The sequence below is a fragment of the Aethalodelphis obliquidens genome, unplaced genomic scaffold (genome assembly GCF_003676395.1).
Source record: "Aethalodelphis obliquidens isolate GAN/ISIS:26980383/991018 unplaced genomic scaffold, ASM367639v1 scaffold25, whole genome shotgun sequence".
NCBI classification, from domain to species: Eukaryota; Metazoa; Chordata; class Mammalia; order Artiodactyla; family Delphinidae; genus Aethalodelphis; species Aethalodelphis obliquidens.
Window position 1 is genome coordinate 23,944,577 of NW_020837969.1, and position 13,857 is coordinate 23,958,433.

General features: G+C 33.2%; 1 protein-coding gene across 5 annotated transcripts in view; it reads left to right on the forward strand.

Annotated features, from left to right (window-relative positions):
- Window positions 1-13,857, forward strand: part of WRN (WRN RecQ like helicase) — a 129,520-nt gene that overhangs the window by 105,863 nt on the left and 9,800 nt on the right. For 3 of the 5 annotated variants that reach the window (XM_027122780.1, XM_027122783.1, XM_027122785.1), the window contains 7 exons: window positions 723-792; window positions 1,622-1,698; window positions 7,502-7,577; window positions 7,806-7,918; window positions 9,625-9,739; window positions 10,677-10,808; window positions 13,216-13,378. In XM_027122780.1, coding sequence (XP_026978581.1) covers window positions 723-792; window positions 1,622-1,698; window positions 7,502-7,577; window positions 7,806-7,918; window positions 9,625-9,739; window positions 10,677-10,808; window positions 13,216-13,378 — 746 coding nt within the window. The remainder of the gene's footprint in view (window positions 1-722; window positions 793-1,621; window positions 1,699-7,501; window positions 7,578-7,805; window positions 7,919-9,624; window positions 9,740-10,676; window positions 10,809-13,215; window positions 13,379-13,857) is intronic. The other 2 variants (XM_027122782.1, XM_027122784.1) reach the window with 2 other exon arrangements.

Consider the following 13,857-nt stretch of genomic DNA (forward strand, 5'->3'; position numbering starts at 1 on the left):
AAAAGAATCAGGAAAAAAAAGAATATAGATACGTATATGTATAACCAAGTAACTTTGCTGTACACCTGAAACTAATACAATATTGTAAATCGACTATGCTTCAATTAAAATAAATAAATAAATAAAATAAAGAAGCAACATTGAGGTAAATGTTGAAGAATCTATATACCATATTTCCTTCTTATGTATAGAGGACAGGGAGGGAATACACATGTTGCCTACTTTTTAGTACCTTTACATGTTATCGATCATTTTTCAATTTTTTTTTAAATTGAAATATAATTGACATTTAACATTGTGTAAGTTTGAAGTGTACAAGTGTTGGTTTGATACATTTGTATATTGCATTGTGATTATGGCAATAGTGTTAGATAACACTTTTATCACATCACTTGAATAGCACTTCTTTTTTGTGTAGAGAACAAATAAGATCTAGTCTCTGAGCAACTTTGAAGTTTATAATACAGTATTATTGACTATAACCATTATGTTGTACTTTAGATTATCAGTTTTACTTTTAAACTTAAAAAACTTTAAAGAGTTATAAATCTAGACTTTGAAGAGCTTAAGCTCTTTGGAGGGGAAAAATCAATTTAAAAAAGCATCAGTTCTAAAAGAGTAATATAACCTTATCTGCCTTTCTAAGAGTGGAGGTGTGATGATTCATGTATTAGAAAATTACATTTTAACATTTGAGATAATTTAATTTTATTATTTTTCAGTTCTAAAGCTGTATCTTCCGGCACTGAGCAACATTCCTCTAATCAAGTACCAATTGAATTAACTTCAGAGGTTTGTTTTTATTAAAGAGATGGTTCTTATTATTTCATTCTTTATTGATGCAACTCCTGTTTAAAATTTTTCTGTTTCATTTCCACTCAAAGAGGAAAATGCCATATATAACAAGATATAAAATGTGGAAAGAGAAATGATATGAACAGAATAAAATATGCAATATATGATTTCTGGGGTTAATAGAACAGAAGTATCTGAGAAAGTAATGTTTATTTTTTTTCTTTTAAGCCTCTTTTATAACTAATTTGGCTTGGATATTATAACACTTCTTATAATATCTTTTTTTGGATATTATAATACTTTTAGTTGATGGAAAAATAAGCCTGATTCCTAAATGTTCTCATTACAATTACATAGACACATACACATACACACCTTTTCTTGCTTTGTTTTGGATCTTAGGTAATTACAGATTAAATACTTATCCACAGGCTGACTTCCACTAATGAGGATACTAGGGTGATGGGGTGATGGATCAATGTGCTGAATTAAATTTTCTGGTGAACTTTCTCTGCTTTATTAAAGTATACACAATGTAATTGAATCATTTTTGTGACTTTGGCTCTTGCTATGTCTCTAAGAATTCTTTTGATCATATATTCTCTATAGATTTGGGAGGAATGGGATATTACATTGCATTTCTAACTGCCTTTAGAGCCCTAGAAGTTGATAATTCATGAGCTTATTTTCAGATGATTTATTTGATGAGTTGGTTAGTAAAAGGAAAAATCATTGTAATATTTTATATCTTATTTTCTTCATTTTAAAAAGTTTTTTGAAACTTCTCTCTTTTTTCTTTTTGAATGGACCTTTATATGTTTAAAAGCAGCCCAGCTTGTATAAGATGTATTCTTACAAAGCACGTGATAAAATTTCTTCTGGGAGTAACATTCCTGAAAAAAGGTACAGAATTCACATTTTTATTTTCTATGCTCACTTTATTTGCACTTTTTCTCATTCTTTCCTAGAGAGAAAGGTCTGTCAGATGTTGGGCTATTTCATTGGCAGAAGGAAGTTAAAACATAAGCCTCTAGTATTATAATTATTAAAGCAGACTTATAAAATGATAGTTTTAATATTAATTTAATAGCTGACACTTCTGGACATTATTATTTGCCAGACTCTGTGCTAAATGCTAAGCATTTTATAAGTAATATCTCATTTAATTCTTACAGTAACCTATGAGTTAGCTACTATTATTTATCCCCATTTTACAGTTGAAGAGACTAAAGGTTAAGAAGTTAACTAACTTGTTAGGAGCATCCATCTAACAAGAGAGCTGACTTTCAGAACAATATTTGTCAACCTCTAGCATCTAAACACTATTATTATATAATATTTGTATGAAATATATATCTTCCCACTCCATTTAAAAAAAAAGATCTTATGGGAACATAAAATGGTAGATATTGGGGTTGGTAGAGAATAAAGGTAATGCATCTATTGTGCTTTCAAGCTTAATGACTTTCTGACTTAAAAGTGTAGAGAATGTACAGAATTACAGAAGGTCTGAAAATGGAGAACTTAAAGAACTTGTTAGGACATATGCACAGATTAAGTGGACTACACTTACATACATAGCAGGTGAAAGAAAATGGTTTGTTCTTTAACGGTTTGCTCACTTAGATAGGTAATACTACTTTGGATCTGATAGAAACATTTACCATAATACCAGTCTTCCACCCCAAATAATTTCTTTTTGTTTGGATATATATACTGTGTTTAATGTAAACAAAAGGTTTAAGGAGTGTGCAAAACAATATACCTGTTCAATATGCTGAAGCATTTCTTCATTTAAACATTCCCTGTGGCATCTTCTTTGTGCCATGTACTATTCTAGGCACTGGAATAATAGAGACATAGTCACTGGCCCTCCCAGAGTTTATATTCTAGTGGGATATACACGTAAGGGAACAGAAAATTACAATCCAGGGTGTAACACTTTGGAAACACTTTGGAAGTGACACTTGAGGCTTAAGTAGCAGTTGGGTGAAGTGAAGGGATGTTTTCTAAGCAGAGGAATGGTCCACGTACTAAAACCTGAAAGCAAGAGAGGGTATGACATGATTGAGGGGTTCAGCAGTTTGCTAGCAATTCCCTGATAGAGGGAAGCAAGGGAGTGGGAAAATTTAAGACTGGAGAGTTGAACAGGGTCTCAAATATCCAGTTCCTTTCAAGCACTCGATTTGATCATAAAAGCAGTTGGGCACTAAGGAAAGGTTTTAGGCAGAACAGTGACATGATCAAATTTATGGTTGAGAACAGGGGTTGACAAACATGAAGGATCAGATAGGAAATAATTTAGGCTTTGAGGGCCATGTGGTCTCCGTCTCAACTACACAGCTTTGCCGTTGTGGCCTTAAAGCAGCCATGGATGATATGTAAATGAATGAGTATGGCTGTGTTCCAATAAAACTTTATTTAGGGACACTGAAATTTGATTTTCATATAATTTTCATATAATTTTCACATGCCACAAAATGTTTTCCTCTTGATTTTTTTAACTATTAAAAAATGTAGAAGCAGCCATTCTTAACTACAAGCCTTACCAGAACAGACAGGTTTGGCCTGTGCATCCCTAGCATGCCGACCCGTGGTAGATGACTCTGTCTGTGGAGGGAATGGACTGCAGGGGGATCATAGTTGTAGAGACACAAATAGGGAGGCTGTTGTTGTGTTGTTTGCAAGAGGCTATGGTAGATTAGTCAAGGGAAGTGGCAGTGGGTGGGGAGAGAGAGATTTGTAAGATATTTAGGAGATGGAATTGCTAGGACTCGGTGATTGAAAAGATAGGCAGGTTAAGGAAGATGGAGAACTTGACTGTGAAGCTTGGGTTTTTGTCTTTGATGGTGGGTGAGTGCTGCCATTTCCTTCACTGGGCTATGTAAGAGGAAGACAGGTTTGAAGGGCTGCATGTTTAGGGGATGAGGTTAAATTAGTTTAGTGATAGACATACTAAGTTTGAGACAACTGTCGAGTGGTCCAGAAGTTAATTTTAATATATGGGCTTAGTGTACAGAAGTGAAAAGGATGCTTACATATCCATAACTATTATTTTAAATTTCATTTGAATTTTCATCAAAATAATACATGTGAATGTTTTTAAAAGTCAGTTGAGACTTAAAGGCATATAACAAAGCACACTAGTTCACACCCTTCTCAAACCCATTTTGTTGTGTTCTATAGAAGCAATCACCCTCAGATCTTCTGACCAGTTTCTATGGTATTGGCCTCCACATTTCTTTTTTTAAAAACACCTTTTTGGGACTTCCCTGGCAGTCCAGTGGTTAAGACTCTGCGCTTCCAATGCAGCAGGCGTGGGTTCGATCCCTGGTCTGGGGGAGCTAAGATCCCACCTGCTGTGCAGTGCGGCCAAAAAAACAAACACCGTTTCAGCATATATTTTATTAATATTTATTGTACATTTCTCCTTGAAAGGCTGAAAAAAGGTGGAGAAAAGGCTAAGAAAGAGGGCTATTGTTGACAATACCTCATCTTTCCTTTTTTTTAAAATTGAAGTATAGTTGATTTACAATATAGTTTCAGGTGATCCAGTATTCTTGCAGATTATACTCCGTTAAAAGTTATTACAAGATAATGGCTGCAATTCCTTGTACTATAAAATACACCCTTGTTGCTTATATATTTTATATATAGTAGTTTGTATCTTTCAATCCCATACCCCTAATTAGCCCCTCCCCTCTTCCCTCTTCCCTTTGGTGCAAAACCTGTGAGTTTTGCATATACAGTCATTTGTATTATTTTTTAGATTCCACATACAAGTGATATCATACAGTATTTGCCTTTCTCTTCCTGACTTATTTCACTACGCATAATATTCTCTAGGTCCATCCATGTTGTTGTAAATAGCAGAATTTCATTCTTTTTTATGGCTGAGTAATATTCCATTGTATGTATCTACACCATATCTTTTTTATCCATTTGTCTGTTGATGGGCATTTGGGTTGCTTCCGTATCTTGACTGTTGTAAATAGTGAACATTGAGGTGCATGTATCTTTTTGTATTAGTGTTTTTGTTTTTTCTGGCTGTGTACCTAGGAGTGGATTGCTGGATCGTATGGTAGCTCTATTTTTAGTGTTTTGAGGAACCTCCATACTGTTGTCCATAGTGGTTGCCTCAGTTTACATTCCCACCAACAGTGTAGGAGGGTTCCCTTTTCTCCACACCCTCTCCAGCATTTGTTATTTGTAGACTCTTTGATGGTAGCCATTCTGACAGGTATGAGGTTGCCTCCGTATTTCTAAGTGACATGCTTAGATTACTATTTTTTTGACTTACCAGTTTTAGAAATTTTCTGTTGATATCCTATAATGGTAAATTAGGGCTTGTCTCCCATATCCCCTTCCCTTCATTTCTTCTCCATCAATGTCACCCCCGCCTTCCTTAGAACAAAATTATATTTCAGTTTTTGGTCAAATTAATAATTTGTTTTTACATTATTGTATCTACTCAAATATTATATAACACTAAGGCAATCTGTGTTATTATGGTCACCACTCTTAATTTTCCTTGATGTTAATAATTCTCTTTTTTATTTTCTTTACTTGTTTAGTGTTCCAATTACTAATTTTTTTTTATAGTAGGTCCTCGTTGGTTATCTTTTTAAAATATAGCAGTGTGTACATGTCAGTCCCAAATTCTGAATCTACCCCTCTCCCCAACCCTTCCTCCCTGGTAACCATAAATTCATTCTCTAAGTCTGTGAGTCTGTTTCTGTTTTGTAAACAAGTTCATTTGTATCACTTTTTTTTTTTTTAGATTCCACTTATAAGCGATATCATAATGCTATTGGTCTTTCTCTGTCTGACTTACTTCACTTAGTGTGAAAATTTCCAGGTCCATCCATGTTGCTGCAAATGGCATTATTTCGTTGTTTTTAATGGCTGAGTAAGCTATTATTAATTTTTATTTTCTCCTATTTTCAATCTGTTTTTATTTGTTTACTCTCTTGGAGAGTTCCTTGACTTTATATCCCCTCCCATCTGTTGACATTTTAATTTTAGATATCAAATTTTTAATTTCTAAGAACTATTTGTTCTTATTCTCTTTCTTTAATCATGTATAGCAGTCTTTTCTTGATTCATGGTTACAAGATTTCCACTTATCTCTTCAATGATATTCATTATATATTTTGGGGTTTGTTTAAAGATTTTCATGATTTTTCTATCATAATTTATTCCAGACTTACTGAGATTCCTTTTTATTAAAATAAATTTATTTATTCTTATTTATTTTTGGCTGCATTGGGTCTTCATTGCTGCACATGGGCTTTCTCTAGTTGCGGCGAGCGGGGGCTACCCTTCATTGCGGTGCATGGGCTTCTCATTGCGGTGGCTTCTCTTGTTGCAGAGCACGGGCTCTAGGCGAGTGGGCTTCAGTAGTTGTGGCACGTGGGCTCAGTAGTTGTGGCTCACGGGCTCTAGAGCACAGGCTCAGTAGTTGTGGCGCAGGGGCTTAGTTGCTTCGCAGCATGTGGGATCTTCCCGAACCAGGGCTCGAACCCATGTCCCCTGCATTGGCAGGCAGATTCTTAACCACTGCACCACCAGGAAGTCCCTTATTATATATTCTGTACTTTTCTTCTGTGCACTTGTAATAGCATTCATAGGCAAAACATTTTCTAGCAAACATTTTCCACATATTTTTCTGCTTCAGGGATATGTTACACAGAATTTTGCCAGTATATATGATAATAAAATTTTTTGTGAAATAATTTAACATACCAATTTGCAAATAGTCCATTAGTATAAAGATTTCCATAAATACTAAGATAAAGGTAAATATCTTATTATTTAAAACAAATTTATAGTTGTCTTGAGTCACCTGCTATGACTAATTCTTTGAACTGGAGTTTTCTTTCCTCATGTTCAAATCTCTTTATTCTAGTGATAAAATCTGATAATTGTAAAAATGAAGTCTTACTTTACACTGTAAATTTTTAATTCTTGAAACAGGGAAATTTATAAACATTTCTTAAATATCAAACATGTTCTTCTCTTTCCCCCCCAAAAGCAGAAATTTATTTAAATTTGACACCTTTTACATAGGCTATTCTATACAATTTCATTTTTGTAACTTTTCCTCTTTATAATTAATTTATCCGTGAAGTTGCCTCTTGTAAAACCTGGTTTTCTATCTAGTTTGCTGTCTTGCGCCTTTCATACCATGTTAATTACTAATTGGGTGTTTTAAATTCTTCTTTCGAGGCGTCAAAGGCAAAATTACTCCTTTTGGCTTATTTTTTTTTAGTTTGATTCTGAAGAAAAATGTGAATAATTTGATTAATTCCATGCTAATGTTCTTCAACAGCCAAAAAATAGTGCTATCACGAGAAGAATTATAGATTGTATCATTCTTGGTTAGAAAAAATTTTACTTTGGTATAGATAAGGAGTATTTTCTTTCAAAGTATTTGATTGAGGAGGAGGAGGCAAATGCTGTTCTTAAATTGCACCAATTTTGTGATTGACTCAAATCATAGTTTTAACTTTACCTCTATAATGAATGTATTTGATACAAAATGTTTAAAATCTAGGCTGTCATTTAAGTAATAGTTGCCTTGCTGGTTTGTGACAAATAAATGTTAATATTGATTTGGAAAGATATTCTCATTCTGGGGGCAAAATAAAAAGTGAACTTGGAGAAAGAAAAGCTTTTATTATTTCTTTTCTTTTAAATGTTTTAGCATCATGGTGCCATCACCAGGAAAATATTACAAGTCCTCAGAACCTGTTATTTCAGCCAAAGAGCAGGAGACTCAGGTATGGCTTTTGTAAAACGGCAGTTCGTTTTTGAGAAGATAGTTATGAGTCTATGCATGCTTAAAATTCTCTTGCCAGTATTTAAAAAATTGTTCTTTAGCTAAGAGTCTAAGATACAGTTCATTTTTCATCCTAAGGGGGAAATGTAATATCTGAAGCTCTAAAAATAAAGGGCTGGATTTTTCTAAGTACATTTAAACAAATGTTGTTTCTTTGCTTTTCGTTCAGACTACATTATATGGCAAATTGGTGGAAGCTAGGCAGAAACATGCCAATAAACTGAATGTTCCTCCAGCTATTCTGGCAACAAATAAGATACTGGTGGATATGGCCCAAATGAGGTAAACTATTTGCATATTTCTAACTTATTTTCTTCTAACATAATAGATTTGTAAAATACATCATTTAGCGATAATATGACTATGGCTCCAGCAGTCACATCCAAGAGGTGGTTCCTAAATCTCCCATGTTGCTGCCAATGGTCTGTTTCTTCACTGAGCTTTAGTCCCACATGAAACCAACTGTTTTCAGCAATCAGATCCAGTGTATATAAAATCTAACTCACTACCCACCAACCCTCCGTACATGCATTTCATGCAAATGCCAAAACTCTTCCTTCTGAATTCCTTATTTTTGTTAGTCATACTATCATGTTCCTAGTCACGCCTGTTTAATACCTCTGATGTTACTGTTACTCTTCTAACATATATTCCCATCTTTCTCTTATTATATAGTTTTTAGACTTTTTCATTTCAGTGTTTCTTCTGTGTCTGTCTATGCTTTCCTTTTTTTAGTGACACCATGGTAGTTCAGACCATTATCCTTTTACTGTTGCAAAAGCCTCTAACTAGTTACTCTTTCTTTCTTCAGCCTCTCTCTCTCTCTGATATATGAATATGATATATGAATACCAAATACCTCTGATATATGAATACCAAATTAATCTTTATCATGTTGTACTTCTGCTTAACTAGTTTCCCACTGTCTTAACTTATTTAGCCCACAATTCAAGGCCTTCCATTTATGGACTTAAACCTTCTTTTCCATCTGAGTCACAGAATTTTAATGCTTAATCTTACCTAGATGGTTTACCATTTGTTTGTCTCCTTTTCAACTTCGATATACTTATTTACAATGTTGCTTCTGACTTGTAGTTTCCTTGATTTCCCAAAACTCCTATTAGGAAATCCTTTAAGATCTGGCTTTATTGTTATTTGCTCCATGAAGCCTTCCATGTTCTTATCAGCAAAGTGATTCCTCTGTGGAATTCATAAAGGACTTTTAAATGTAAATTTAAAAGATGATTCTATGGCACTTATTACATAATGCTTTATTTTTTTGTTATTATTGGTATTCATGTATATGTGTCTTCTAGATTTTAAACTCTGTGATGAAGATGTTATATTCCTCATCTTTTTGTGTTTTCCAAAGTACCTAGCACAATGCCTAATAATCACTAGGTGGTCAATAAATATTTCGAAGAAATTATTTCCAAAGAATTGTTGCTTGGTGATTGTACTCATCTTGTATACTTCCTTTTCAAAAATTGTTTCTGTTGCTAAATTTCATTCAAGAGATGTTACTTTAGAGAAGAATTTTCTAATAATGTTACATAGTGCATATACCTTATAATAATTATTTCATTAAAAATAAATATCCAAAGACCACATTTTATTATTCAGTGAAGATATTTAAAGGAAAAGGAGTAATCATTAGATTGGCAGATTTTTAGAAAGAAGACATCAGACATTCTCTTCATATTGGATACAATAAGAACTATTAAAAGCCTGAAGTAGTTAGTTAGCTAGTTTATTGTTACAGGTAAAAACTTTGTAAATAATGAAAGATTTTCTTCTGAGTTTCTTAGCCTCTTAGTTGTCCTCTAAGAATCATAAAACACAATTACTTGTTTTATACACTGTTTTTGGTTGCTGGAAAAAAATCCATGTTTATTGAGTGTCAGTATTGAAGCTAAATATCTATTAGCTGTGTTGCTGGAGTGGTAACGTTTCAGTGGTTTCTTGACTTTAATTTTTTTAAACGACAGACCTACTACAGTTGAAAATGTGAAAAGGATCGATGGTGTTTCTGAAGGCAAAGCCAGAATGTTGGCCCCTCTGTTGGAAGTCATCAAACATTTCTGTCAAATAAATAGTCTTCAGGTAAAATACTATGGTTTGCAGGAGCTCTGAGAGAATAAACTTTTTTTGACAATTACAAAACACCCTTCAAAAGCAGCATTTTTCATTTCTATGCTGGACACTTAGAAAATGAATCAGATAGTTTCTGTAGTAAATCAGTTATAAAAACATGTTAATTACCTATTTTTTTAAATTGAAGTATAGTTGACTTACAATATTATATTAGTTTCAGATGTACAACATAGTGATTCAATATTTTTATATATTATACTCTAAAGTTATTATAAAATATTGGCTATATGCCCTGTGCTGTACATTACATCCTTGTAACTTATTTGTTTTATACCCAGTAGTTTGTACCTCTTAACTCCCTTCCCCTATCTTGCCCCTTCCTCCACCTCTCTCCCCACTGATAACCACTAGTTACCTAATTTTTAAGATGATTCTGAAGTAATAGTTGTCAAACCTGCTTATGTCGGTTTATTTTGTTGAGAGGTTTCGTTTTTAAATCTGAATAAGTACTGTATTTTAGACTAAGAAATTATTTTACTTTCAAATGTAGATAGAAATTAAAGCTTCATTCATTCATTCACTATTCACTTCTGGGGGATTAGGGGACTAATTTAGAGGCAGAGTGGTCCACATTATAGTTCATTTTTAGTCCCTCTTATTGGCTTAAAGGGAAGACTAGGAATTTCTAGTTTTACAACCATGTTTGTAATTACAAATATTTTATTCAAAACTTATTCCCTCTAGCCTTATTTTACCTTTTAAAATCAATATGTAAAAAATAAAAAAAACTTTTTGAGCTCCTCATAAAAAGGGAATTTGGAGCTGTTCCTTAGAGGTTTTATTTATGTTATTTTTTTCGCTAATAGCTAATGATCATGTTGATATTCTATCAATCATTATATTGATATTATTTTTGATCATTTGTGCTACATTTAAAATTTTGTAGACAGACCTCTTTTCAAGTACAAAACCACAAGAAGAACAGAAGAAAAGTCTGGTGGTGAAAAATAAAGCAAGCTCACTTTCACAGTCTGCAGCCATCACATACTCTTTATTCCAAGAAAAGAAAATGTGTTTGGTAAGTGTTACTTTCAAGTTAGAGGGAATTTTTAAGTTTATCTAAACGTGTTTTATCAGCTTTTCAATATCAAAGTTGAGACTTGGGATACATTTCTTCTAATCCTAGAATATTTTATGTGGTTTCATTTTATAATTAATTTTAGAACAGAATGTCATTTGCTTTTTCTGCTAAGCCCTTTTCTGTTAATTAAGTAAAAACAGCAAGTATAGTTTGACCATGATTATCTTATAGAGGTTGTATCAGAGGTACTGATAAACGCATTTATAGCTTAGGGATATTGGAGCAGCCATATTTTAAGACTCCATTTTTTTTAATGGGATTAATAGTTAAAAAACGATTACTGTATGTACTGATAAGAGATAATCTCCAAGATACATTGTTAAGTAAAAAAAGGAAGATGCATAGCACTGTGAAAAACATACATAAATGTGTATGTATATGTATTTGCATGCTTATATATTCACATATCCTTGGGTATGTATACAAAAGTGCATAGAATATCTCTGAAGGATGTCGAAGAAGCTAGAAATAAGTTAAAAAAAAATAACAAACTTGCTTTTCACTCTATCTCCTCTAGTGTAATGTTCTGTTTTTTTTTTAACCATGTCTGCTTGATGCTCTTTGAAAAAAATCTGATTACTGTGAAAAATGGCCATGCTTAATGCTTCTTCATTGTTTTGGCATAAGTCCTTAAGGCTGTTGAGAGTTTTTAAATATACAAAATGAAGAGGATATCTTAGTGGAATAGGGACAGAATGAGGCTTCCAGCTAAGTTTCACTAATTTGCATTCCTGTCCTCTCTGATGTTAAATTGGTTTAGATTAGGCTGTATGGTCCAGGGCCTGCTTTTCCTGTTCTGTGTCTCCATCCACTAGGCTGTGTTACACACTTTCTATTCTGGTTAATATCCAATATAAATAAGAATAAACAGTCCATAGCTTATTGTAGTCACTTAATATATGTTCTACTTACATAGCCAAACTCCTTAATTAAAAGTACAAAAGCCATTACACAAAGAACCAAATAATTCCATTGAACTATTTTTGAAACATATTACATGATAAATAGGAATTTTAAGTTCATTCTCTTATTTAAACAGTAACTTACATGTACATGTAAAACATGCTTGTATAAACACAATTTGACCAAATTTGTATGGTATAACTGTATATAATTACTAAGAAAATATGGAATAGCCTCCAAATTTTTAAAATAAATTGTATTCTCATACTTAGCCAGGATATGAAGTTTCATGTATTATATTACATATTCATGGTTAAAAATGTGAGGAGTGGTATATCTTCATTTGTGTCTTTTGCTATTATTTGGTTGTATATTATTGTGAAATATTGTGGTGTAATTATCTGTACATCCTAGGAGTCTGAGGGGGTCTTGCCAGTTACCCACAAAATTAAACATGCCTAAGGACTAATTAATCAGGAGGAATAATACAATTAGGTAATACGATGCCTGGTATCAAATAACCCTGACATTATGCACACATGGTACACATCTTCTAGTAGAAAAAGTGTAGACATTTAGTGAAAGTAACTTAAAACCTTCCTTTGAAGGATGAAAATATTGCTTTAAATGCTCTATTTTGTGAAAATATCAGCATTCATACAAATACAGTCCAAATTCAGACTTTCAAGGTGTGTTAAAAAAGAGTGTCATGAAATAATTTTGAGCTGAGTGACTAAACTTTCTGAATGTTTAAAAGAATGTTTTATCTAACAGACATCTTAAATGGATTTGGAGCTACATTTGTTTAAAAGCTACATAAATATGTAACAGTGTCCTTAATTTAGCACAATTCATGTTAAATTCAATGCTAGGCAAATGATGACAGCCACTTGTAAATTGTGGTTATTATTATTTTATGAATAGAGCCAATTTAAAGCACTTTTTAAACTCTTCTTGAGAACCTTTTCTAGAGTACATTTGGAGCCTTATGTTATTGCTAAGCATTTTATGATTTGTCTTCCTGGAAATTCATGTAACTGAAGTACCGTGTATTATTTCAAGTATATACATTATTGGGTTTCAGTTTACTGTATTTTTAAAAGGTTGTGGCAGCTATTAGACTTACGTAGAATGACTACTCTCTGTCACTAATAGGTTTTTAAGGTGAATAATTACAGAGGGATGAGGATTGATTTCTTAGCTAAACCTGGGTGATTTTGCTTTATTCAATATAATAAGTATAAAAAGTAGCAACTGTGGAGTTCTAGCACGTGAGTCATTTTAAAGAATTAGTTAAAATGAGAAATTTAAATGAAGGTTTAGTCCACTGTTTATTTCTCAGTGAACATTTACTACCTGAAGGTTTTGAACCTTGTATTTCTATACAGTACAGTGGAAACTTAAAAAAAACTCACTGGTTGTTTTGCTGCTATTTCTCTAGAAGAGTGTAGCTGAGAACAGGATTCTGCCTCTCGCAGCAGTTGGCATGCACTTGTCCCAAGCGGTGCAAGCTGGCTACCCACTCGATATGGAGCGAGCAGGTCTGACTCCAGAGATTCAGAAGATTATTGCTGATGTTATCCGAAACCCTCCCATCAACTCAGGTGATAACCATGACCTTGGTCTGCAGCCTTAATGACTTGAGTCATTGAACCCAGATGAAGTAAACAAGCAATCCACTAATATTTTTCACTCTGATCGCATTAACCCTTTATGCTACTATGAAAACTTTACTTTTGTAATGCTTTTTATTGTTTTAGAAAAACAACCTTTCTTCCCATTATCATTCAGAGAGAAGTCTGAGTCTGAGAAATTCTGGCTTTTTTTTTCAGCTTCAGGTTACAACTTCCACACCCATCCCCCAAACAGTGCTCTTTCATCCTTTTCTAATTTCTACTTCATCACTTGAAAAAAACACATTCATTCCCCATAGCTCACTGACTTAGTTTTTTTCTGATTCCCTGTCACTGGTTTTACCTAAGTAGCCTTTCTCATCAATACAGTCAATAGTGTCAGGCACTGTGGCATTGAAGGGATGGACTGAGTTCTCTTGGGCCCCTTGTAGAAGGGTTTTCTCCTGTCA